This window comes from Rana temporaria, chromosome 5 (assembly GCF_905171775.1).
Source record: "Rana temporaria chromosome 5, aRanTem1.1, whole genome shotgun sequence".
NCBI lineage: Eukaryota > Metazoa > Chordata > Amphibia > Anura > Ranidae > Rana > Rana temporaria.
Genome location: NC_053493.1, coordinates 114,071,782 through 114,097,250, shown reverse-complemented (window position 1 = coordinate 114,097,250; position 25,469 = coordinate 114,071,782). Strand labels below are relative to the sequence as shown.

Below are 25,469 nucleotides of genomic sequence, written 5' to 3'. Positions count from 1 at the left end.
CCCTTTCACTTCCTGTCATATCTCCAGGAAGTGACAGGAAAATTAAGTATTTTTTTCTTTAACAATTTTAACACTATCTGTAATTTAAAAGAGAAGTTATTGGCTTTAAATTCACGTTGACTGCAAAAGGCTAACCTCTGAATTCTTTAATTAGGCTAGGCTCAAAAGAATAAGAGGAACAATAATATTATAACAATAATAATATAATAAATATCCCCCATAGTGATTCGAAGTGGACTCTGATGCTTTAAGAATTTCAGTCAACTACCATGGTGCTCTTGAGAGCTCAGGTGGTTCATTCCCTCTTCCTATCAGTGTGTATCTGCCTGCCTATACGAGGTATGAGTAGATGGATACACTGAAGTCTGCAGGAGTCCTGCATGGTATCCGCGATCTGCGATCTGCTGATCACTGGTAAAAAAAAAAAAAAAAAATTACTGAAGTTCTTTCAGAATCCGCTTGCTTAAAATAAGTTTGAGGCCAAGACCATCCCCCCCCCCCCCCAAAAAAAAACCGGAGCCTGCAAAGTAGCGCACCCTCTTTCAGTTGATTGATTTAGTAATTGCAGGTTCCTGCAAACATCTCTCTGCCCTTACATCTTTATGGGCTTTCAGTTGCAAAACCAGAGGAAGTAGCATTGGACTGCAAAGTGTACTTATTAGTCTGTGAATGAATGTGGCTGTGCACAGCTGCACAACATGTGAAATTGACAGTGACTGCTGGGTAGTTCAGCCCCTTCACACTGTCACAAGAAAGGAGGGGGCGTACGTGCGTGCACTCTGCACCATGTTCTATGTTATACCCTAAATAAGGGTGTATCGTCTAACACAGTGAAAAATGTGAACTTTGTGTGACTCTCTTCCCTGTACTCCTGTTTTAGTGATGCATACTAAATCCCTGTACTCCTGTTTAGTATTGTGTACTAAATTATATTTTTTGTGTCCTAATTTGGGAATCTGTAGAACAAAACAAAACATTTTGTTTGTCACTTAATTACAACAAGCAGCAGTTTAGCTAAAGCTGTTACAGAAAACACTGTCACTTTCTAAGTGTAAAGTGGGAATCAGTTTTTAGATGCTGTTCAAGTAAGCACAATATCAGACTTCAGCTACTGTTGAATTTTTCATGCAAATTAGACTAAATGCACACACTCAGATTTTTGGATATAAAATTCATATGAAATACACTGTGTGTACAATGAGTAAGTGGCTTTAACATTAGACCCATGGGAGTGCTAGTTGAGAGAGCAACCTCAATAGAAACGTGTGCCAAAAAAGTCAAATATCTATGGATGGCTAGACAATACATGATATTTGCAAGCCATGTAACTGATTTAAGATTGCAGCATATAAGCAATGATGGAAATGGCTGAAAACAAAACCTTTCCACATTACTTTTGGAAATTTAACATTGCACTTACTCAGGAGCTGGTCCTAGAGCCAAGCTGTAGAGAGCAAGTAGACCTGTAATTTGTCTATGAACTATGATCACTGCAAAATAGTACATTGTGTTATCCTATTGTAGTTTAGGTGCTATTACCTTGTCAGAACCATTGACGTATCTCGGCATAGTGCCTACATATACTGTCAGAATGTTTATACTGAAATATAAAATATTGTATGTATGGAAATATGTAAATCTGTGCTTTGGGAGAATTACAATTTCCTACAATATCCAAAATTATTTTATCCGTGCTATTTTGAGGACCAGTAACACAAATGAATATTTAAACTATATATATTTATTAACTAAAGATATAGTGCATAATTTAAATCTGGTACAATTCGTGATAAAACAAATAATTGATATACTTCTATAATCGGAGATACATGATGGTTAAATGTTCAGATAATATTTACATTATATGACAAGGTAAATTCACAGCTCTCATTTAAATCATCCTGGTATATTTAATATCTGGTAACTTGTAAGATAACCTTCCCGTGATTTCCACAGACTCTAGTAAATAGCTTGTGTTTACCATGACGCTGTGTTATCTCTTCGGAAACACAAACAGATCTCTTGCTTACTACTTATATGTGTACAGATCAAAGACCATTTTTGTACGCCAGCTCTGCAATGCAGACAAGCTTATTTTAAATTTAGAGAGAATTTATTTTCACAGACATCACCCTAAAACCATTGTACAACTGTTAGCATTTAGCTTTTTAAAGACAAACATAATGTGTGTATGTCTTCTACTATTTGGAATTTAATTATTTCATACTGCAGTTAAAAATAACCAACTCCCAAATTATCTTTGCCAAGTATATTTAAATGGTTTTAGTTATGTGTATGTAAAAACCTTCATTACCAAAAGGTAAATAAACAAAATTATACATTACCAGTATTTAAGAGTTCTTTCTGTTTGAGATGCAGGGTCCCCCATGAGTGACCTATTTCACCCCCTACATCTTTGCATTCACTCTCTCCTTCCAAAGGTAGAGAGATAGCCTTCAGAGATAGTGAGAGCTCTCCCATCAGCGACCCTCCAAGATTCCTTCCAAAGAGATAAGATCACCTTGTGCTCTCTGCAACTCCTTTTAACACTCCCAAGAAGTGGGTGTGCATCTCACTTTACTACGTCACTGATGATGTCATATGATGCTATGTTTAGGTAGGCTGCTATAGCAACCAAGGATGTGGCCATCTTGATCAATGCCAATATTAACCTGTAGGGACAGTGTTGTATAAGGAATGACTCCTATTTTACTGGGTCACCGAGGCCGCATAATAATTTATGATCCCTTTTGATCTAAACCTTGAAAAGCACAATAGATTGTCTGATGGTGTCAACAATTGTCAAGTTTCAGCAGACAATCCGGCTATTTCCCGATTTATGATTGAGATAAGGTTTATGATCAACACTAATGGTTTGGGAAGTTCCCTTGAACTATGCCGGAATTTAAGTTAAGCAGTTGCTAATACTTTGAAGCTATGATAGGATATTATACTTGGGACCCTTGTTACAAGGATGTCTATGTATTAAACAGGTTTATATATGGACATATAATTAATACATAGATATACCGTGCAGATGTATTTATAAGGAACATTATTTTAAATAGACGGTACCACAGTAATTATGAATCGGACCCATGGCCTTAATATATGAAGACAATACCAGTTGTTTGGTGTCATGCTGTGCATGGCATTTCATTTTGTTTATCTTACTGGGAGTCCAAAAATGTTTGAGTTACAACCTGGGAGATGGCACAGCCAGACTCCTTACAACCTAAGAACAATGTCTAGTCATGCCTTGGAACCCAATTTAAACTTTAACAGGGAAAATGGCTGTCCTTCTGTTCGTAATATACATGAATAGGAACGAATGCAAAATATACAATATGTGACTTTATATGTATTCTTTTAACCCCAAATGTTCCAACAACCTATTGTTGCATTATTTTATACTTTTTTTTAATCCTGTGCCTATTAGATAGTCATAGACATTGCATAAAGGATGTGTTTTGCTGAATCCATTTTTAACAGGGTCTTTTCTCTGAGAACAAAGAGAAGTTGATAAATAATGCCATAACATCCTTACTCTCCCAAGAAGGAGACCAAGCAGCATCGAATCCAGAGCTGGAAAGCCAGTTCCAGGCAGTCAGGCGATTAGTGGCTTCAAAAGCTGGATTCCTGGCCTTTACTCAGCTACCAAAGTAAGTAGATAATCAGCTTGTCATGATAAAAATCCGTCTTCTGCTGCCGTACTTACTGCCAGAAGCCTCACTTAATGGCGTAGGATGTGTTATTTATTATTTAATATGTTGGTCTTCAGAACATCACTCAGCTCATCCTACAGAGTTTTCCCCTTAATGTACAAATCCTGGCGGTGTGTGTTTGGGAGTCAGTATTTTCTGTGTCACGCCAGCATACAGAAAAACTTTAATGGCACTGCAGATATTGATGTAGTTGCTATAAATAATCTATAGATGGATCCTGAGTTTTCAAGGTTACTCTTGATGGTCACAAGTGTCTTTTTTTCCCTGTGGAATAAAGTGTATGTAAAGGCATAACCTTCTTCTTTCTTTTTTTTTATAGTTTTGCATAGAGTGAGAAAGGGTCAGACCCTCTGTCAAGTTTTTGTTGTCTCTGTTGGAAAATAGACCCCTGTATTTTGCTGCCAAACCAACTGCTAAGGCCTGTGCTTGCAAGCTCACTGAAAAACATCACAAAAGGTCCAGTTTATTTCTAGTCTATTCACCTTGTGACTCAAGCCCTGATGAAAGGGGCGCTCTTGGACCCATGAAGCAAAGAGTCGAGAGTCGGGCTTTACCTCTTCATATGCAATCCTTTACTATATTTAAAGCGGATCTCCGCCGGAAAAAAAAAATATTAAAAGCCAGCAGCTACAAATACTGCAGCTGCTGACTTTTAATATTAGGACACTTACCTGTCCTGGAGTCCAGCGCAGTCTGCAGCAGGGGACGAGCGATCGCTCGTCACTCTGCTGCCCCCACCGCCATCCTCAGTGAGGGAACCGGGAAGTGAAGCATTGCGGCTTCACTGCCCGGTTCCCTATGGCGCATGCGCGAGTCGCGCCGTGCTCACTGGTCCCCGCTGTGTTCTGGGAGCCGTGTGTTTCCCAGAACACAACGGGGGGGGGGTGTGATATCTGACGTTCTGCCCGCAGTCTACCCGCAGACTGTGTGGCCGCAAGTGGGTGAAAATGCCTGTCTTAGACAGGAAGTGAGAAATTCAGACAAAGAAAAAAAAACATTTAGAAGGGAAAACAAAGGAAAAGGTAAGTGAACCAACAATGCACTAGCTTAAAGAAGCTGTAAAGGTAAACACATTTTTCCCAAAATAGCTTCCTTTACCTTAGTGCAGTCCTCTTACCTCATCCTTCGATTTTGCTTTTAAATGTCCTTTTTTCTGAGAAATCCTCACTTCCTGTTCTTCTGCCTGTAACTCCACACAGTAATGCAAGGCTTTCTCCCTGGTGTGTGTCTCCCTGAGTGTCGTGCTCGCCCCCTCCCTTGAGGGGGCGAGCAGGAGAGTCAGGACGCTCTCTACGTTGCAGATAGAGAAAGGAGCTGTGTGTTAGTGGGCATCCTGACTCTCCTGCTCGCCCCTCCCCCCTCAAGGGAGGGGGCGAGCACGACACTCCACACCAGGGAGAAAGCCTTGCATTACTGTGTGGAGTTGCAGGCAGAAGAACAGGAAGTGAGGATTTCTCAGAAGCAATAAGGACATTTAAATGCAAAATCGAAGGATGAGGTATGTGAAGGAGGACTGCACTGAGGTAAAGGAAGCTATTTAGGATTTTTTTTTTTTTTACCTTTACAAGGAACCTATTTAGAAAATAAAAAACAAACCTTTACAACCCCTTTAACTTTGTGTGGCTGAAAACATGTCAGGATATATGAGTTCTAAATAAAATTGTTTTACAATATTTTACTTCTGATAAGGATTAGCAAATATGCGCCCATTCTTGAAGCGGTAATAAATCCAAAAACAAAAATACTACTTTAAAGCAGTAATATTGAAGTAAGTATACAGTGACAAAAAAAGTATGTGAACCCCTTGGAATTAAATGGTTTTCTGCAGTAATTTGCCATACAATAGGACTGATACCCATTCTGCCATTATAGAGAAGTCACATAGCGTGCTCTATAATTATGGCCAAAGTTTCCTTTAAGACTTCATCCCCAATGATTGTTTAAATTGGCATATACTTGTCAAAAAAAGGGAAGAAGACCAAGTGCTTCACATAGTGTAAAACTGAATTAACCGTAAATCATATGCACCCACAACGTATAGGGAATTAAACCGCACTGTCACCAATACAATCTAAATCGACCACAAAAACTTTCAGGGACACTTCTGGGAATGTGTTGACGACACGGCATGTAGCTCCAACCAATTTGTTTAGTCACATATGACGTCTTCCAGGGTTAATTTAAATGCACATCTGTATACATGTAGTGATCATTTACCACTTTGAATTTGCTCACTATAATCGCCACAGTATGGCGCGATACAGTGTTTATATACAGATTTCATATGCATTTACATTTTATGTTGGTGTGTACATGCATATTGATTGCCACATGGTTTTTCATATTTGAGGCAGTTTTTTATTCTAGTTATTTGTACCATATTTAATCCATAATTTACATGGTTTCTGCCTTTTTCCTTTCCCTCTGGGAGATTTTTCCAGGTGATGTGGATCACAAGGTGGTTATTTGTTTAGCGTGGTTGGTGGGAAATAGTGGGGATAGGTGGGAGGAAGAAGGAAGGAAGGTCATGGGGTATCGGAGCTTATTTAGAGATTTTACTTCTAGGTACAATAAATGACTATTTATTTTTGATAGATGATTTAGTAGCCTTAAGCAGGTGTTGTTTTTTTCACAATTCTTTTTTTTTTTATATAGTCAATAAAGACATGAGGAATTAGAATTGTTTGTGTAATATTAGCTTAAAGTGGTAGTAAACTCTTGGTACTAAAAATCCATTGAGAGGCAGGGTTTTTATAACAGAAGAGACCCTAATTGTCTCTTCTGTCATAAATGCCCCACCTGCCTGTCAGCAGGTGATGTGATCTGAGCCACACATGTGCAGCTCAGACCACATTTACAGCCCGCTCTGTGAGTTGCGGAGTTGTGACTCATGTGCGCATTCGCAGGAGTGACGTCACATGCGGCACTGTCATTCAAGCGGCTGAAAATTAGGAACACAAAAGAAAGACTGGATGAAAATAGGAGCCGCCCGAGACCCGGGCGTGTCCACCTAAAATAAAGTTACCATGGTCTTCTATTTAGGATTTCAACTTATTGATGTTGGGAAACTAATAGGTAGATTCACGTAGATTGGCCTAACTTTAGGGCGGCCTAGCCTAGCCTTTTTAGGCTACACCGCCGTAAATTAGTTAGGCTAGTAGTGATTCACAATCTACTTACCTGCTAATCTACGACGGTGTAGCCTAAAACGAACGGGCGTAAGGGCACCTAATTCAAATGACTTGAAGGGGGGCGTGTTGTATGGAAATGAGGCTTGATCTCACGTTTTTTTTACGTTTTTTGACACTGCGCATGCGCCAGGCGACTACATTTCCCAGTGCGCATTGCGGCTAAGTAGGCCGTACGGTGTTACTATCGGGTATGTTTGTAAAGAAGTGAATCTGACATTGGCCAAATATTCTCTGCAACTGAACCTTTTGACGTGAAAAAAAAGTGATGGATTCCCCACCGGTAAACGTTTGGAGAAAGTTACATTTACTGCTTTATAAATCTGCCCCTAAGATTGTAATTACTGTTTTGGCTCTATTTATTGCTTTGTATTTGTGCAACATTGTTTTATGTCTTTAATGTTAAGGTTTCGGGAGCGTCTTGGAGTAAAAGTAGTGAAGGCACTGAAGAGGAACAATGATGGTGTTACCCATGCTGCTATTGACATGCTCTGTGCACTTATGTGTGTAAGTTTAGCCCATCCTCTGTCTATTGTCTTATATCTTAAACTGAAAGAATACACTAGTGATGATGGTAAATGACAAAAGCAAAAAGATATATAAAGAGGTTTTCTTTTATTTTATTTTTTCTCCATTTCCAGAGTGAGAATGAAAGATGCTGAGTTTACAGTTATTTTTCTTATGCCCTCTAGTTTTCAAACAGCTAAGCACTTATTTCCATCTCTATCCACTCTTTCCTGCTACTGATTGAGTGACACAGGACTGTCAAGGTTGAGGTCCCTTTAACACGAGGCTCTAATTGACAGCCTGGCTTCACATTTATCTAGTTATAAGCTGAATAATATTAGGTACGAGTTTCTGTAAACATCTCTTCACATGAAAAGTGTTAAAAAAAAAAAATGGTGAGGCTGTTAAAGGCCTCATTTTATGCAGACAAAGTTGGGTGCGTTTCAGGAGCTAGGTCTCTATTTTTCTGTCTGCAAAGTTCTATTTACTCTTATTTATATGAAGGATTTGGCAGTTGTTAGAATGTGACCTGCAGATCACAAGTTCCTATCATGTGAAACTTCCCCCCCCCCCTTTTTAATAGTCTTATTTAACCAGTTTGTTCTACAAATGTCTGTATGAAGATAATCTCTTTTTCATACCATTATGATCAAGTGTGACATTTGTGCATTTAAAGGCGATCAGTGGGTTTCGCTAAACCATAAGGTTTTTGACTAATGTTTTTTGATTACTTCTTTTGCAGCCAATGCATGACGACTATGACCTAAGGCAAGAGCAACTGAACAAAGCATCCCTTCTCTCTTCCAAAAAGTTTCTGGAAAACTTACTCGAAAAATTTAACTCTTATGTGGTAAGAAGATCTATAAGATGTATGCTTTTGTTTTTTCTTTTTTAAAATAGAATTTCTTTAGAAAAAGGAAACTGGAGTATAATAAAAATGAACATTGTTATTCTGGGTTATGGTGGACCCAGGAGAATTAAACAACCCAAAGGTTTCTTAAATGTAGGGATTTCATTACAAGAAAGTCCCAATCTCATTCCTGGATATAGTTTTTTTTTTTTTTTACATTTATGGAGAATATAGTGGAAAAGCAAATTCAACCTCTTGGTTAATTAGAGCACTCAAAACGCCAAGAAGTGGAAAAATATCAAGCTGCAGTTAGAGTTCTCACAGTTAAAGGCCTTGAGAAATTAGAAGCTGTTTAATAAATCTGATAAATCAACCCTGCCTATAACTGATATGTCACATCTAGCTGGAATGGGCCTATTATAAGGGCATACTTCCTTTCTCTCGAAAAAACCTCATCGAATTCCTGGAAACCTTTTTAAGTTCTCAATGAGGGTTCCTCCAGTGATTGTTAGGGGTTCCTAATGAGCCATTTCTGAACCCCTAATGAGCAATTTCTGCCTCTAAGATAAGTAACCGATTTATTATAGCCATTTGTGAGGAGGGATCCTTCCTACTAATGACAAATGTAAGGAATATTTTTCCTACTGACCATCACACTAATGTACTATGAACTCTAGATATAGTAATTGTTAGCAGGGATTACTTAAAACCCTAAAATTATTTCAAGGGTTCCTCCTTGTTCAAAAGGTTGAGAGACTGCTGTCTAAACTTTTGCATTGATAATGATGTTATAGTAGCATTTTTCAGCTAAATGTGAATATCTGCATGACTGCAAGGGCTCACTGAGAAGGCATGACCGGTGGGGAGTGAGCTGTCGGGATGCTTGACCAGTGACTATCTGATTGACAGAAGAATCTTCCATCCAACTCCTTCAACTTTTATATCAAAGTTTATCAAGCTGATATAGCTTACATTTCGAGGCCCAATTTTAGTTTGGGGCTCAGTGGATTTGTTGGCTTACTTTAATTTTTAGTTTGTTTTGGGTGCTGAAAACCCAGTACCGAGAACAACCTGGTGCCAACAACTGACACTTTGGAAATGTAAACACATACAGTGGCCATCATGACTAATGATAATTTCCCCAATAGGTGCACAGATGGCAACAAAACCTCTTTCTGCACATATATTCAAAACTAGAATTATTTTTTTAGGCTAGAGTTCTTTTCTAAGTAAAATGCGCTGTCCAATAACTGCATTATTGTATTTATTTATGTCAGCATTCACCTGCCTGCATAGTGATTAATCATTGTATCAGCCTGTAAGAGCACCTCTATGCTAACCTGTGTCCATGCGCACACAGGCATTTACAGGCTTATTATAAGAAGTGTGTTTACAGGCGGGAAAAGCCCATCAAACGCTCATTCAGGAGAGGGGCTGAAGAGCAGAATAAAAAAATGCAGTACACCCCTAAATTTGTGTAAACGCTTGATGGATTTAATATGTCAGCATTGATGTCAGGATGCTCCAATACCAGTACCAAGCATTTGTACCCAAATGCTCCCAATACCGAAACCAATACTTTGCGGTGTGATTTGTGTCAATACAAAATGAATGAGTGCCAATCGCACTGCAAAGAATTGCATACGTGTTTAATGGCAATGTGGTGGGATTTCTGTCTGAATCTCATTCGACTTCCCCCAAAATGTTAGAACTCACAGTACATATCTGTCCAAATGCAAATTATTCTACATAGGTGGAAAAACAAACCAAAGAATTGGAAAAAATACTGCGCTGAACTAAAACAAGTGATTGAGAAAATGTCTGCCAGTACCAAAAAATTGGTATATGTTTGTTTTTGAAACATTGTTTTTCACTCACGTATTTTGCACATATATGTTGTATATTTTCCCAATTTTTTTATAGATATTTTGAGTATCCTCAATATTAATTTTCGAGCGCTGTACCTCATATTTAAACAATCTTCATAGGTGTCCTGGTCCACCAATTAAATCAAATCATGGTTGCTGCATGTGGCTGCTGCAGGTCTGGAGGAGATATAGAGGCGATCCGCCCTCAAGCTGACATCAATAGGACCCTATACCCACGGTGTTCTGGAACTTCTCCTTCAGCCCTGTGAGCACTTCCAGCGGCCCTGATTTGCTATTATCGGCGGATCGGGACACCTATGTAGATTATTTTGCATGTGGCCATATATGTACTACGAGTTCTAAGCAGTGGGGAAAATCGCATGTGATTCTTTGCAGTGCATTGATATTAGTATCGGTACTTGGTATTGGCAAGTACTTGACCAAAAGTATCGGTACTTGTACTTGCTGATAAAAAAAAAACGATATCGGTGCAACCCTAGTCTAAAGCCAACTTGAATGTATTTATTTCTTGATTTTAATCAAAGTGTAGTCAAACTTGATGAACTGACAATATAAATTGACAAGTGTGTGTGTGTGTGTGTATATCTATATAATGCATACACACATTAAGGTCCATATACAGTATCTCAAAAGTTAAGTGCGTACACCCCTCACATTTTTGTAATTTTTTTATTATACCTTTTCATGTGACAACACTGAAGAAATAACACTTTGCTACAATGTAAAGTAGTGAGTGTACATCTTGTATAACAGTGTAAATTTGCTGTTGCCTCAAAATAACTCAACACACAGCCATTAATGTCTAGAGCCAGCAGTTTTTAGAGCTGCTGAAAAGAAACAGCAACTCCGATTGTAGGCGAGCGGGAAAAGGGGTGATATGGCAGCTGGTAAATTGGGCATATAATTGTAGACACTTTTTTTGAAACCAAAACATGATTTCTCTTTAAAATTTGTAGTTCTTCCACACGGATTGTGACCTTTTGTTTTGGTCTTTATTTGGTGTATAGAGTTACGGGACTGGTGCTCTGGTTATCAGCTCACTCCTGGATTTCCTCACCTTTGCGCTGTGTGCCCCATACAGCGAGACAACAGAAGGGCAGCAGTTTGACATGCTACTTGAGATGGTGGCATCAAATGGTAGAACACTCTTCAAACTTTTTCAGGTATTGCTTCATTTTCTTTTTAAAAAAACTACTTGTATTCTAATCCATGCTGTTTATTGATTTAGTAGAAGTGTAGCATTTCTGTGGGCTTACAGACACTGATGCCATTTTTAGGATTAATGTTATTAATGTCATCACTGCCATAATCTGGTTCTGAGATTAAGACCAAAATTACCCCCAGGGTAAAATACATACAGGGATTTTAGAAATACTGAGTAAACACACCACATAACAAAAATGTTTTACCAATAAAGTTGTATTGGGCATATACTGTATTTATTGGCGTATAACACTCACTTTTTTACCCTGAAAATAGAGGGTAAACTGTGCCTGTGTGTTATACGCAGGGGGCTGTGGAAAGTTTTTTTCCCTGAAACTTCCCTCTTAGGCTGCATTCACACCTGAGCGTAGGGCGTTCGGTCGTTTTTTCGGGCGTTTTTTTTCGCGCGTATTTATGCTTATTTGCGCGTTTGCATACAGCGTCGTGCGACGTTTTTGTACTTTGGCGTTTCTTATTTTAGCCAATAGGAAAAATTATCATCTTTTCATCACTTGTTGCTATGTTGGTAGATTTTTTTTAATCTTCTGCATGGGCGACAAGTTCTATTGATTAAAGCGACGAAACGCCCTTAGCAAACGCCCGTTGTCGCGCGATACGCTCAATACGCACGTTTCCCATTACTTTCTATGATGAAAAAAAAACGCTCAAACGCCGCTGTCGCGCGATTCGCGCGACAAAAAAAGGTCCGGGACTTGTTTGAGCTTCGCGCGACAGGCGTTTGGGCGTTTGGGCGTTCAGGCGTTCAGGTGTGAACAGTCACCATAGGGAATAATGTTAATTCTCCCCTCTGGCGTTTGTGAGCAGTGCGCTTCAGGCGTAAAAACGCCTAGGTGTGAATGGGGCCTTAAAGTTAGGGTGCGTGTTATACGCCTGTGCGTGTTATACGCCGATAAATACGGGTACATACAATTATACAATAGGTGCTAATATCAAAATATGTCATATCACATCAAGTATAATACAGCATAGGTATTCACTCCACTGGTAATACTAACCAGCAAAAATGCATGCATAGGTACAGTGAGCACCACTTAATCATATGCATTCAGTACCTAAAATGGAATAATGAGAAAGATAGCTGAGCCAGACCCTGGGGAAAAGAAAGGAGGAAGAAAAACCCAATGTTTCAGGGGTGTAAGAACCCCCTTTCTCAGAACCTCCTACCTAGGGGTGCAACTGATCACAGTTGATCCGTGATCCGAACGGGTCACCCCCTTCGGATCGGAACACACTGTGATCCGCAGATTGCCGCCACTCCGTAGCTAGGACCAAGCCGCAGCCTTTCCTAATGTTATGGCCGCGGCTCCGGAGCTAGGCCGAAGCCGCGGCCTTTCCTAACGTTATGGCCGCGGCTTCGGCCTACCTCCATAGCCGCGGCCATAATGCTAGGAAAGGCAGCGGCTTCGGCCTAGCTCTGGAGCTGCAGGAATTGCATTAGGAAAGGCCGCGGCTTCGGCCTAGCTCCGGAGCCGCGGCCATCTTGGTACACCCGGCGGCGGTCCTCCTCTGTTTACATCCACAGAGGAGGAGCCCGCACTCGTGGGACACACGCTGGGAGTGTCTGTACTGCCCGAGGGGGGTCTCTTGCCCTGAGAGGAGGGGGGGGGGTCTCTTACCCTGAGAGGAGGGGGGGGGGTCTCTTGCCCTGAGAGGAGGGGGGGGTCTCTTGTACTGAGAGGAGGGGGGGTGTCTGCACCGAGGGGGTACTATAGTTGGTGGGGGTGAACAGTGGGGGGGAGATGTGTATATTACAGTGGGGGGGGGGGGTTTGCCGATCCGAAAAATGATCCGATCCGTGACTCCTGATCCGAGGAACAATCCGAACCGTGAGGTTTTTGATCCGTTGCACCCCTACTCCTACCTAACTTACCAGCTGAGCACATGCTCTTCCAAAGGATGGCTTGTTAAAAATTCACAATCCAAAATATAAACAAAATGACCATGATTAGGAAAGGAGCCATGTGTACAGCAGGTAAGTGTAGTAGAAGAAGCAATTTGCACCCGATTTTAGACACTGTACACATGTTTAATACAAATATATATAAAAATAAAGCCATAAACAATACATTTAAACCGCAGAGGGAAAACCCCTCTCTATACCTGGACATTTACCATGCAATCAGACAATTCAATCTCTGCACAATCTTGCACGGGTTCATACAGACTGAACATTATGAAGACTAACCTATGCAATTCTATCAGTTAGCAACTTATCAGGCCGTTCAATCTGATTATACAGTGTATGGCCAGCTTAAGTTTTGTTTGGATTTTTTTCCCTGTTCTTGGCTGTGTAAATTATTTCGAATTCCGAAATTACAATAAGTACAATGTCCGCATGGATATGTACCTCCATGGTGTCTAATAAGTGCGTAACCAATTAATGACTTTTTCTAATATTCCGTGGTCTCTTTACAAAGGGGGGGCTCTTTAAATGCATCTGTCTATTTTGGATTGCTACTCGGAACATGCCAATGTTTCTTTATAATTTGATGCACCTGGGGAGAACGAGATGAAAAGGTTAATATTGCTGATTATATGCCTCAATGTTTCTTTGCTGCAAAATTTCAGACGCTAGTTTCTAGGTTTTTGGAATGCTTTCTCTAGTGCTTCCTGTAGTACATGTTTCTCATAACCTCGATTTATATGAAATCCTTCAGCATCCTACCTGCCTGATCACACTACATTGTATCTGAGCATGCTATTCTCTGTGAATTCTTATAAACGGACTATATGGCAACCCACATTTTAGATCCTCTGGAAACATTTTCTATGCAAGTATGTATTGCTGTCAGTATGTGTTTGAGTGTTTACATTAGTGTGTACACCATTTTCCTGTTTCACAAGAACATCCAAAAAGCGTGCATCTGCTTTACTGTGTTCCAAGGTGATGAGATCGTGGGGTGACATTCATCCAGCTGTGCCCTTAAATCTGCCTCTGTACTATGCCAGATGAGAAAGATATCATGTATATACATGAGCAATATAAGGGCATGTCCCAGGTACAGTGGATTGCCATATACATAACTCTCCTCAAAGTCTGCCATAATAAAAAAAACTTTGCATACCTAGGGGCTGCATTGGACCCCATTGCTGTGCCTTGGCATTGCTGGTAACAAACCACATTGAAGTAAAAGTAATTCTTTGTCAGAATTTTCTAAAAGCTCTAGAGAAAGAACTCATATTGAGTGGTAGAGACCTACCATTCAGCCCTTCCTTGCTACGTATGCAACACCTCTTAGGTAGTGTTCCTATATGGCTAAGGTAAAAAAAAATATGGTGCTGTATAGCAGTAATTGATATATACTTTCCACCCTGGGAAGCTGAACCTGCAGCGGTGCGCCAAAATAAAACGCCTAAGTATACAAGAAAGTGCATGTGAAAATGCATCCCATTATTAGTGTGCAAGATTTTGTTTGAGTATAGTTCAAATTTAGCATGCTGTGTGTTTATATGCAGACTTTTCTGATATGACTGTGAGGTTTATTTACTAAAGCTGGAGAGTGCAAAATCAGACTCACTTCTGCATAGAAACCAATCGGCTTCTAATCTCAGTTTGTTCAATTATGCTTCAGTAATAAAACCTAGAAGCTGATTGGTTTCTATGCAGAAGTGAGCCTGATTGTGCACTCTCTAGCCTTAGTAAATAACCCTCTATGTATATTTAAAGTGGTTGTATACCCTCCTAAGCTACTCTCACCTACAGGTAAGCCTAGATTAAGGCTTACCTGTAGGTGTTTGCAATATCTCTTAAACCTACACGGTTTAGGAGATATATGCAGAAAGGAATGCGCCGTAGACAACGGCGCAGGTGCACTGACCGTGCAGGGCTTGTTTTCTGTAGATGCCAGTCCCACGCGCATGCGCGGGAGTGACGTCAACGCCGCTCCGGCCAATCACAGTGCCGGAGCGACGATAACAGGAAAGAAGCTCTGAGGGGACATTGCGGCGGCGGTGGTGGACAGGACCGTGGAGGACTTCGGGAGCTTCGTTCTCAGGTAAGTGACACATAATGAGCTAGTATGATGTGCATACTAGCTCATTATGCCTTTCTCTTGCAGGTTTTGTTTTAAAAAAAAATTAAAAAATTTGACGGTTTACTTTCACTTTAATTGCACTGACTATGTCAGCCGTTCTGTACTATGTACTGCTCTGTGCAAAATGTTGTTTTTTTATGGTGAAAATTAGTCTGTTATAACACACACTTATGTTTTCTTGTAGCATCCGTCGATGGCCATTATAAAAGGAGCTGGTTTAGTAATGAAGGCTATCATAGAAGTAGGTATTTTAGTAGTTATTGAGAAATGCAACAACTTTTCAGTCTGACATTGTTATGATACAGATATTCAGTTTGTTTTTCATTACTGCTGAATTTCATGGGTCTCTAAGAGCCATGTCAGATAGATAGATGATTCTGCCACTGGCAAAAACCTCACCAGTGGTAAAATCGCCCACCTCCACGAATGAAGTGTTTTCCTACATCTGACATAGCCCTAAGGGTCGGTTCACACTACTGCATCTTTAAAATCGTGCGATTTTATCGTGATTTCGCAGCCACGATTTCAGGGAATGCCAAGTCTATAGAGCTGAATTCGCATCGCACACGAATCAAACTTGCACAGGACACTTTTTTAACGCAGCTTAGAGTCGCAACGCATTGGTGTGAACATCACTCATGGGAAAATATGTTGGTAAAATGACTTGCGAATTTGAGCAGTCGCAATGGATCAAATTCGCAATCAGTGTGAACCGGCCCTAATACAGAAGACAGGTTGGCTTTTATACGTTCAGCATCCCAATCATGAAATACATGTATCAAGTTGAAAAGGGCCACAATTCAAATATTATACCCATAACTTTTTTAATTCATAACCGATTTATAGCATACTAAACATTGCACTAATTCAAGTGGTAATTGCTGGAAGAAAAACAAATCCAGTTTTTAAATATTTTGCTTAACCACTTCATTACTGGGCACTTAAACCCCCTTCGTGCCCAGACCAATTTTCAGCTTTCAGTGCTGACGCATTTTGAATGACAGTTGCGCGGTCATACAACACTGTACCCAAATTATATTTTTATAATTTTTTCCCACAAATAGAGCTTTCTTTTGGTGGTATTTGATCATCTCTGCGATTTTTATTTTTTGCGCTATAAACAAAAAAAGACAGAAAATTTGGAAAAAAAAACACAATTTTTTACTTTTTGTTATAATATCCCATTTTTTTTTTTTATGTTTTTCCTCGGTTTAGGCCGATACGTATTCTTCTACATATTTTTGTTAAAAAAAAAAAATCGCAATAAGCGTATTTGATCGGTTTGCGCAAAAGTTATAGCACCTACAAAATAGGGGATAGATTTGATTTATTTTTTATTTTTTTACTAGTAATGGCGGCGATCTGCGTTTTTTTTTTTTTTTGTCAGGCCCGCGATATTGCGACGGACATATCGGACACTTTTGACACAAATTTAAGACCATTCAAATTTATACAGCAATCGGTGCTATAAAAATGCACTAATTGCTGTATAAATATGACTGTCAGGGAAGGGATTAACCACTAGGGGGTGAGGAAGGGGTTAAATGTATTACCTGGGTGTGTTCTAACTGTGTGGGGGAAGGGGACTGACTGGGGGAGGTGAACGATGCTGTGTCCATATGTACAAGAGACACAGATCGGTCTCCTCTCTCCCTGACGGGACGTGGAGCTCTGTGTTTACACACAGAGCTCCACGTCCCTGCTGTCACCGAAGATCGCGTGTACCCGGCAGACATGACGGCCGCCAGGTACACGCATCGGCTTCCCAGCGATGCGCCAGCACAGTGTTTACCCGCTGCGCGCCCCCCAGTGGCGCTCGCGGGTAATGCACAGTAAAAGACGTCCACTCGGCACTTGAGAGCCGCGCTGTAGACGTCTTTTGTCTATAGCGCGGATCTCAAGTGGTTAATAGCAAAAGTGCCTTAATTGTCAAATTGTTTTTTTTTTTTTCCTTTTTTTTTTTTTTTAAACTTTGAGCAACATACTGAGAATAAATTAATTTGTTATGTGTATGCAGTTACTTCAATATTCCTTTTTTGTTTTTTTAAGGAAGCCGACAAAGAAATTGCAACAAAAATGCAAGATCTTGCTCTCTGTGAAGGTGCCTTACCTCGACACTTGCACACTGCCATGTTTACAATAAGTGTTGATCAGAGAATGCTTACAAACAGGTGGGTAGAACTGAGGAATTTGTTTGTTTTTAACTGCCTCTCCTGCTGTTTGTGACTGCAGAGAGTCATTACACATTGCACTTCCCTTTCAAGTAGATCTGATATAGAGCATTTTCTTTTTGCATTCAGAACTCTCTGCACCCCAAACCACCACTAGACAGTGACATGTAGCAGAAAAAGGAAATTGCTTATAAAAGGACATGGAATACTTTGATGTACCAATTTCCAAGTATCTAGTTTGTCAGGTGACTCGAGCGTGGAGCTTAGTCATTTTTCCATATTTTATTTTTTCATTTTTCCATATTTTTTATTTTAGTAATACATGCAGATCTCCCATCTTCTGGAAGGTCATGTGATATCCTAGGGCATTCTGTTTGCAGCAGTCTTCAGTACTCAAGGAAGCTGTACATGTGTAATGATATCGGCATTGCTTTCTGCAGTATTGTAATTCAAGCTAAGGCTGACATGGTGATACATTAAGCTACATTTTACTGTAATATCTTACATTGTGTACGTTTTTTATAAAAAAAAATGTATATATAAAACTATTGTTTTTCTCCATTTTTATTTACATTGGACTGTGTTTTTCAGACAGTTGAGCAGACACTTAGTGGGTCTTTGGACAGCAGAAAATACAACATCTTTTAATTTGCTCAAGCGCATTTTGGTAAGAGAAGTTATTCTAACTTTGTGTATGAACGGTTCACTTCAGATTCTTTTGTGAATTTTACCATGGTATTTTGGTTATATATTATGGTCATATTTACTGGATATAGTTAGTATATTGTCTGAAAATGCCTTTGACGACTTGTTTTTTTCAACTTCCCAGCCCACAGGTTTGCTAATATACCTGGACAGTAAGGATCCAGTACCAGAAAAGGATATTGATCGAATGCATATCAGGGATAATTTAAAAATTGCAACTGTAAGTTTTTATCGCACATTTCATTTTAATTGTCGTGTAGCTCTGTTGTAATAAAATTGCAACAGGGCTCAAGGTTTCAGAGTGATAGAGAGGATCCAATTAGTTTCAATTATATAGAGCGCACCTCATCCCGTAAAGTAATACGTGAGAACAGAGAAGGTAATGGGATTATAACGGGGCTAAATTAAATGAATTCTAAGTATAACAAATACATTTTAATGATTTATTAAAATATCATGAGAAATTATACATCGCATGACACAGAACTTAAAAACATATGTAGTATATCAAACATAGAATTTCAGGGTCGCTGGAGGTCCCAATAGGAGTGGATAGCTGATCAATTAGGATGGTATCACCCAATATATTTCGCCTAGTACAGGCTTCCTCAGGGGTTAGACTAAGACCAGTAGTGGGTAGCCAGCTCTACCAACAATAAAAAATATAGCATGTAAGACAAAATCACATACAATATTATATATTTAGGTATTTAAACCGAAATTGTTGGCTTTCTTAAAGAAGACGAATGCTGACCTGCCGCCCCGGATGGGGAGAAAACAATCTCTAGTCCTGCCAATAATTGGGACACCAATGTGTTCCACGCCCAAATTGGGTGTGGGACCCTAATCCCCAAGGTATTGAAGCCGTGTAGGGGCAGAGGCTCAGCCATAGGAGGAGAGAAGGAGACCCAGCTGTAGGGAACACATAACATCTAATGAGTATTGTGTTCCAAAGTTATTATTCAGATATATGTTTGTGAAAGATCCACACTTACTATGTTTAATAGTTTGTGGACACCTACGGAGACAGCCAGAAAATCCAGATCTGACGGTTCACACGCAGGGATGGAGTGTATCTAATCATCCAGCTTTACAATATAAGGAGAGGCACATAAAGGAGTAAAAAAGAAAAAAGAGGAATATTCAATCATTGTTGATATATTTGGGTATGATGAAACAGACAGATCATGCCATGTAGTATCATTAAGCCATTAATTAATTGCTTATCAAGAAAGAAATAGTAGGTATATATTGTATCCAGGCTAGGAAATAGCACAAGGCTGGTCAGATAAAGATGAAGAAAATGAGGAGCTGATAGCGCTATACTAAGTAGGAAATGGCATGAGGTTGATACCTGAGCATGACATGGATTTGGAGAGGCTGTCCCCGTGTTCCAGTGCAGCAAAAAGGATGGACAAGGCTGGCTCCTTAAATCTCACCCCGCACGCCCGAGCGTCTGACGTCATCGGGCGTGCGCGGACACAGCAAGGCGTTCATGCGCATGCGCCAGTGCAGACTGAGTCCACATAGCCTACAAACCCCAGGATCCTTAGCGATGGTACAGCATCAATTGACGCGGATCCCTGACGGCATAGAACGCCCGCAAAAACAGCAAACGGGCATTCAAAACTGAAGCCCTTGGGTGTCCATACGGCTGAACAAAAACGCCCCTAGTGGTCACAGCATGAATAGCAAGGAAAAGTAGATAAATAATCTTAAACTGGAATCCCTATAAATTGGCAGGAAAAGGTAGCTAATACAAATGATATGGTAAAAGCCTTAAAACTGTGCAGAAGATGGAAATTGAATCATCACCTTAATCAGGGATGGCAGGGCAGCATAGGGTCCTCATATAAGCGAAAGCAAAAACCCAGAAAAAGCAAACAATTCATTCATTGAAAGACATGTTCAATACTTTTTTCATAAGTTGAAAACCATTTTTTTTTGTGCCACATACAAGCAGCTAATTAAACAATCAGGTTAATTTCTAGAACATATGAAAAAAATCCTCATAATAGCCCCATAAATACAAAGGGATAGGGAAGGGGAGAAACATTACAAGAAAATTCCCTGCCCCTGTCCTCTGCTATTTCTTGTAATGTTTCTCCCCTTCCCTATCACTTTGTATTTATGGGGCTATTATGATGATTTTTTCATATGTTCTAGAAATGAACCTGATTGTTTAATTAGCTGCTCGTCATTCCCTATATCAGGGAACAGACGATCAGTGTCACTGCCACACAGAAGAACGGGGAAGGTGTGTTTACACACACCTCTCCCCGTTCTTCAGCTCCTTAGACCCGATCGCGGGATACCGGCGGAGATCGGGTCCGCGGATGCGGTCACAGAGCTTCGGACCGGGTAGCGCGCGCGACCCACTGCTGGGCTCTTAAAGGCACGTGCCTGTGCCTAGCCGTGCCATTCTGCCGACGTATATCGGCGTTAGGCGGTCCTTAAGTGGTTAATATCAAAGATGGGGCATTGTTTACTCCCATTGACACCAGGACAATATTTACCCACACTGGCCACAGTCTAGCCCCCCTAAAATCTGGAGGACAGTAAACTGGCCCTTCGTTTAAAAAGTTTGGAGACCCCTGGTGAATATGTAAATCTATTGTGTTGCAGCAGTAGTGAGGGACAAATGTTTAAGGTGTTAACCGTTATGGGTTGTCCTGCAAATATTAGTTTTGTAGTGAGTTAGTTTCATCTCATAATATAGTTCTAAAGCAAATTATTCTTGTTAATGATTTACTGTCCCCATGTATTATGGTAGGATCACACCGAAACGTGAGAAAGGTTAGTTCCGTGTGCGTTTCCTGCGCAGCACTCAAAACATACTGCCTTTTCTGATCTGCTGCAGGTGCCAGTGTAGTAATAAACAGCACCCCAAACGAGGATTGTAAATGCAGTTAGTTTGCAGGCACCAAATTGCATTGTACCGCAGTAGCTTGTAATTTCGCGCGGCAAGTTTTTTTTAATAGTAGTGCAGGCGCTATTTTTTTTTCTGTCTCCCAGTATGATTTCCGCCAATTCAAATGGGTTGCAAGATCTTTTCGCATGGGAAAGCGCAAGCACACCTGTGAATCTAGCCTTGTAATTAAAAATTAGTTTATATACGTATTTATTTTTTTGTGTATGACTGCCTTTCATTAGGACCAATATGGACAATTCAACAAAGTCCCTGAGTGGCAAAGGATTGCTGGAAAAGCTGCTAAGGAAGTTGAAAAATTTGCCAAGGAAAAAGTTGACTTGGTGTTGCTGCACTGGAGGGATAGGATGGGAATAGCACAAAAAGAGGTATGTTGTGGTATAAATGTGAAAGGTTGTGCTAAAATGAAATCTTTAAATCCATTTTGCTGCTAGGCTCTATTTACATCAGTGTGATGAAAACCAAGTCCTTTGCCATGTTCAGTGACAAAATACTGGATTATGGGTGAAGTTAAACGATAGGAGTCTGTAATCAGTGAGCACTGTTTAAGTCTACCATCCTGGAGGCAACCTGAATTTGTCAGGAAACTTGCTAAGAGTAAACAGAAGAAAACAAAACAATATGGTTCACTAAAAAGGTATGTAGGATAGTAAGGAGAAAACAAAACTTATATACGAGATTCATTAAAACAAAGTGTAGATGATAGAGAAGTGTGTAAAAATAAATAAAAAGAGGCCAAACACATTATCAAGTGCTGCCAATCTATTAATAAAGGAAACAAAAGGTACATCAGTGAATAGTAGAAAAAAATACAATGGGATCCTAAAATAAAAAATGGACACTTACATTGAGGGAGACCTGGATGTAGCAATCAATTGCTTCTTTTCAATCTTCTCAGAAATAAATTGCACTAAAAAAAACAATTTGCGGGACAATATTGGTTCTAGTAATGATGATTCATTTTCAGGTGGCAGAGAAACTGGCTCATTTTAAAGCTTAATAAAGCAAATGGGCCCTGATGGTATTCATCCCAGAATTTTTAGAGAACTTAAAGGTATAGTTGTTGGACGATAAAGAGATCTCTTTAATCAATCTCTTCTAACAGGAGAAGTTCCCCATGACTGGCAGACGGCTAATATTGTACCTATCCACAAGAAGGATATAAAAATAGAATTTGGCAATTACAGACTAGTGAGTTTAACATCACTTGTAGCCAACTTAATTGATGACTTAAAAACACACAATTTACTGGAACCAAAGCAGTATGGCTTTACTGAGGGCCGATCATGTCAGACTAACCTGACTGAATTATTTGATTACGGTATATTGCCAAATTTTTGGATCAGGGTGGAGCTTAACCCCCGGACCATATTGCTGGTCAAAGACCAGAGCACTTTTTGCGATTCGGCACTGTGTTGCTTTAACTGACAATTGCGCGGTTGTGCGACGTGGCTCCCAAACAAAATTGGCGTCCTTTTTTCCCCACAAATAGAGCTTTCTTTTGGTGGTATTTGATCACCTCTGCGGTTTTTAGTTTTTGCACTATAAACAAAAATAGAGCGACAATTTTGAAAAAAAAAATATTTTTTTACTTTTTGCTATAATAAATATCCCCCAAAAATATATAAAAAACACTTTTTTTCCCTCAGTTTAGGCCGATACGTATTCTTCTACATATTTTTCGTCAAAAAATCGCAATAAGCGTTTATGAATTGGTTTGCGCAAAAGTTATAGCGTTTACAAAATAGGGGGTATTTTTATTAATATTTTTTTTTTTTACTAGTAATGGCGGCGATCAGCGTGTTTTTTTTTTTTTCGGTACTGCGACATTATGGCGGACACTTCGGACACTTTTGACACATTTTTGGGACCATTGGCATTTTTTTAGCGATCAGTGCTATAAAAATGCATTGGAGTACTATAAAAATGCCACTGGCAGTGAAGGGGTTAACACTAGGGGGCGGGGAAGGGATCAAGTATGTTCCCTGGGTGTGTTCTAACTGTAGGGAGGTTGGCCTCACTAGTGGAAATGACCGATCTTCTGTTCATACATTGTATGAACAGAAGATCAGCATTTCTCTCCCTGACAGGACCGGGAGCTGTGTGTTTACACACACAGCTCCCGGTCCCCGCTCTGTAACGAGCAATCGCGGGTGCCCTGGCGGCGATCGCGTCCGCCGGGCACGCGCACGGGGGGTCGAGGGCGCCCCTAGTGGCCTGCGCGAGAGCCAACGTTATATTACGTGCTCTCGCGCAGGGGAGCTGACCTGCCGCCGTAAAACGACGGCGACTGGTCAGCAAGTGGTTAATTTCAGCAAGGCACATAATGATTTCATTAAAAAGAGGGACGATTGTTTAAAAAAAAAAATTAGGGACCGAACTGTTGGGTTGTTTAGTGGATTTTCAGGTGGCTAAAGGGTAAATACCAGAGTGTGGTTGTAAATGGGGTTCATTTGGAATGGAGACCCGTCTCTAGTGATATACCACAAGGCTCTGTACTAGGCAATGTTCTATTTAATCTAAAAATATATATGTAACTAAGGGTTTGGTTGGCAAGGGATGTCTTTTTGCTGATGATACAAAGGTGTGTAATAAGGTTGATATCCCTGGAGGTGTATGGAACATGATTTGGCTCTGTTGGAAGATTGGTCAAAGCATTGGAAACTACAATTCAGTGTTTCTAAATGTAAAAAAATAAAATCTCTTGATAGACTACACGATTAGGGGTACAATGTTGGCCAACACAACAGAGGAAAAAGATTTAGGAAGACTTGTTTCAGATGACTGCAAAATAAGCAAACAGTGTAGCTAAAAGCAAATAGATGATCTCAAACTAACAGGAGAATAGTTCAAAAAGAATCTTGGTATTATTTTACTGAAAGAGTAATCTTTGGAATAGACTTCCAGCAGAGGTAGTGAGTCGGTGAACATTAAGTGAATTCAAACATAATCTATACTCAGACAAAATATATATATATTTTTTTAATATATAAATATGAACAGAAAATTAAACAATTGGGTAGACTCCATTTAACCTCTTTGCTCTTTTTTGTGCTGCCACTCTTCTGTGTTTCTATGACTCAAATGTTGCTCTATAGATCCCTGTTGTCGTGCCATAAAAAGAGCCAATCTGTGCATTTGATCTTTGATGTAAGGGATACTTGCATAAATTGGGATAGGGCTGTAGCACTGTCTCGGGACGGTATAGTTATATAGGCACAACAGCAGTATTCTTAGGTCCTTGAACAGCCTATCCTGATCCTTAATAAAAAGGCACTGATATTTTCTGGTATAAACAATGGGAGAGTACTTCTAAGAGTAGACAACTGTATATCAAAAACCATATACCGTATTTATCGGCGTATACCGCGCACTTTTTTCCCCTTTAAAATAAGGGGAAAATCGTGGGTGCGTGATATACGCCGATACCCGCTTCCCGCACTCAGTTTGAATGCCTGCACCGACATATACCGAGTGCAGTACACTCGGCTACATTCGGCCAGGCTCGGCTTCGCTCGTGCTCACGCATAAATGTCAGAGCGTGAGCACGAGCGAAGCCGAGCCTGGCCGAATGTAGCCGAGTGTACTGCACTCGGTATATGTCGGCGCAGGCATTCAAACTGAGCGCGGGAAGCGACGATTCGATGGGGAGACAGCGCGGGAGAAGCCGGGAGGACACCACCGAAGCCGCAGACGGACGCCGCGCAAGACACCAAAACTGTAAGTACTAAAATGTTTTTTTTTTTTACAGGAATTAGGGGTGCGCGCTATACGCCGGAGCGTGCAATACCCCGATAAATACGGTATATGGTTCTGCTCACAAGTGTAGAAGGTGAGCTGATCTGTATCGTGCCTTACATCTCCTCCTTGATACAGGACTGTGACCAATGGTTGTATATTTTTAGAGATGAGAAATATCACAGATGTGTCATCCCTACTCGTTAATGCTGATTTTTCCAAGTTTTGGTGGGTCCTGGTTGCAACATAGTTCCTAACTCGGCCTGCTGGCCCCAACTATTACACTGTAGATGCTAAAGTCCACAAATATTAAATATCATCAGGCTTGGGTAGGCTGATTACTCATCTGTGTGGTATAAAATGATAATGCTAGCAGCAATTCTTGGAGGAATAATACAGTATCTTACAAAAGATTTGATTTATCTCCTCTGTATCTACAGTATCTGACAAAAGTGAGTACACCCCTCTCCTAACTATTTTATTATATCTTTTCATGTGACAACACTGAA

The 25,469-nt window shown here is 40.2% G+C and overlaps 1 protein-coding gene across 3 annotated transcripts in view; it reads left to right on the top strand.

Annotated features, from left to right (window-relative positions):
- The window catches only part of DNAJC13 (DnaJ heat shock protein family (Hsp40) member C13), a 220,226-nt gene that overhangs the window by 91,952 nt on the left and 102,805 nt on the right, over positions 1 to 25,469 (top strand). For all 3 annotated transcript variants that reach the window (XR_005749412.1, XM_040353030.1, XM_040353031.1), the window contains exons 12-20: positions 3,493 to 3,662; positions 7,321 to 7,420; positions 8,163 to 8,270; positions 11,167 to 11,322; positions 15,602 to 15,658; positions 17,467 to 17,588; positions 18,180 to 18,255; positions 18,418 to 18,513; positions 21,447 to 21,590. Coding sequence is in view for 2 of the 3 variants with exons in the window: in XM_040353030.1 (XP_040208964.1) it covers positions 3,493 to 3,662; positions 7,321 to 7,420; positions 8,163 to 8,270; positions 11,167 to 11,322; positions 15,602 to 15,658; positions 17,467 to 17,588; positions 18,180 to 18,255; positions 18,418 to 18,513; positions 21,447 to 21,590 (1,029 nt within the window). In the remaining variant the exon portion in view is untranslated. The remainder of the gene's footprint in view (positions 1 to 3,492; positions 3,663 to 7,320; positions 7,421 to 8,162; positions 8,271 to 11,166; positions 11,323 to 15,601; positions 15,659 to 17,466; positions 17,589 to 18,179; positions 18,256 to 18,417; positions 18,514 to 21,446; positions 21,591 to 25,469) is intronic.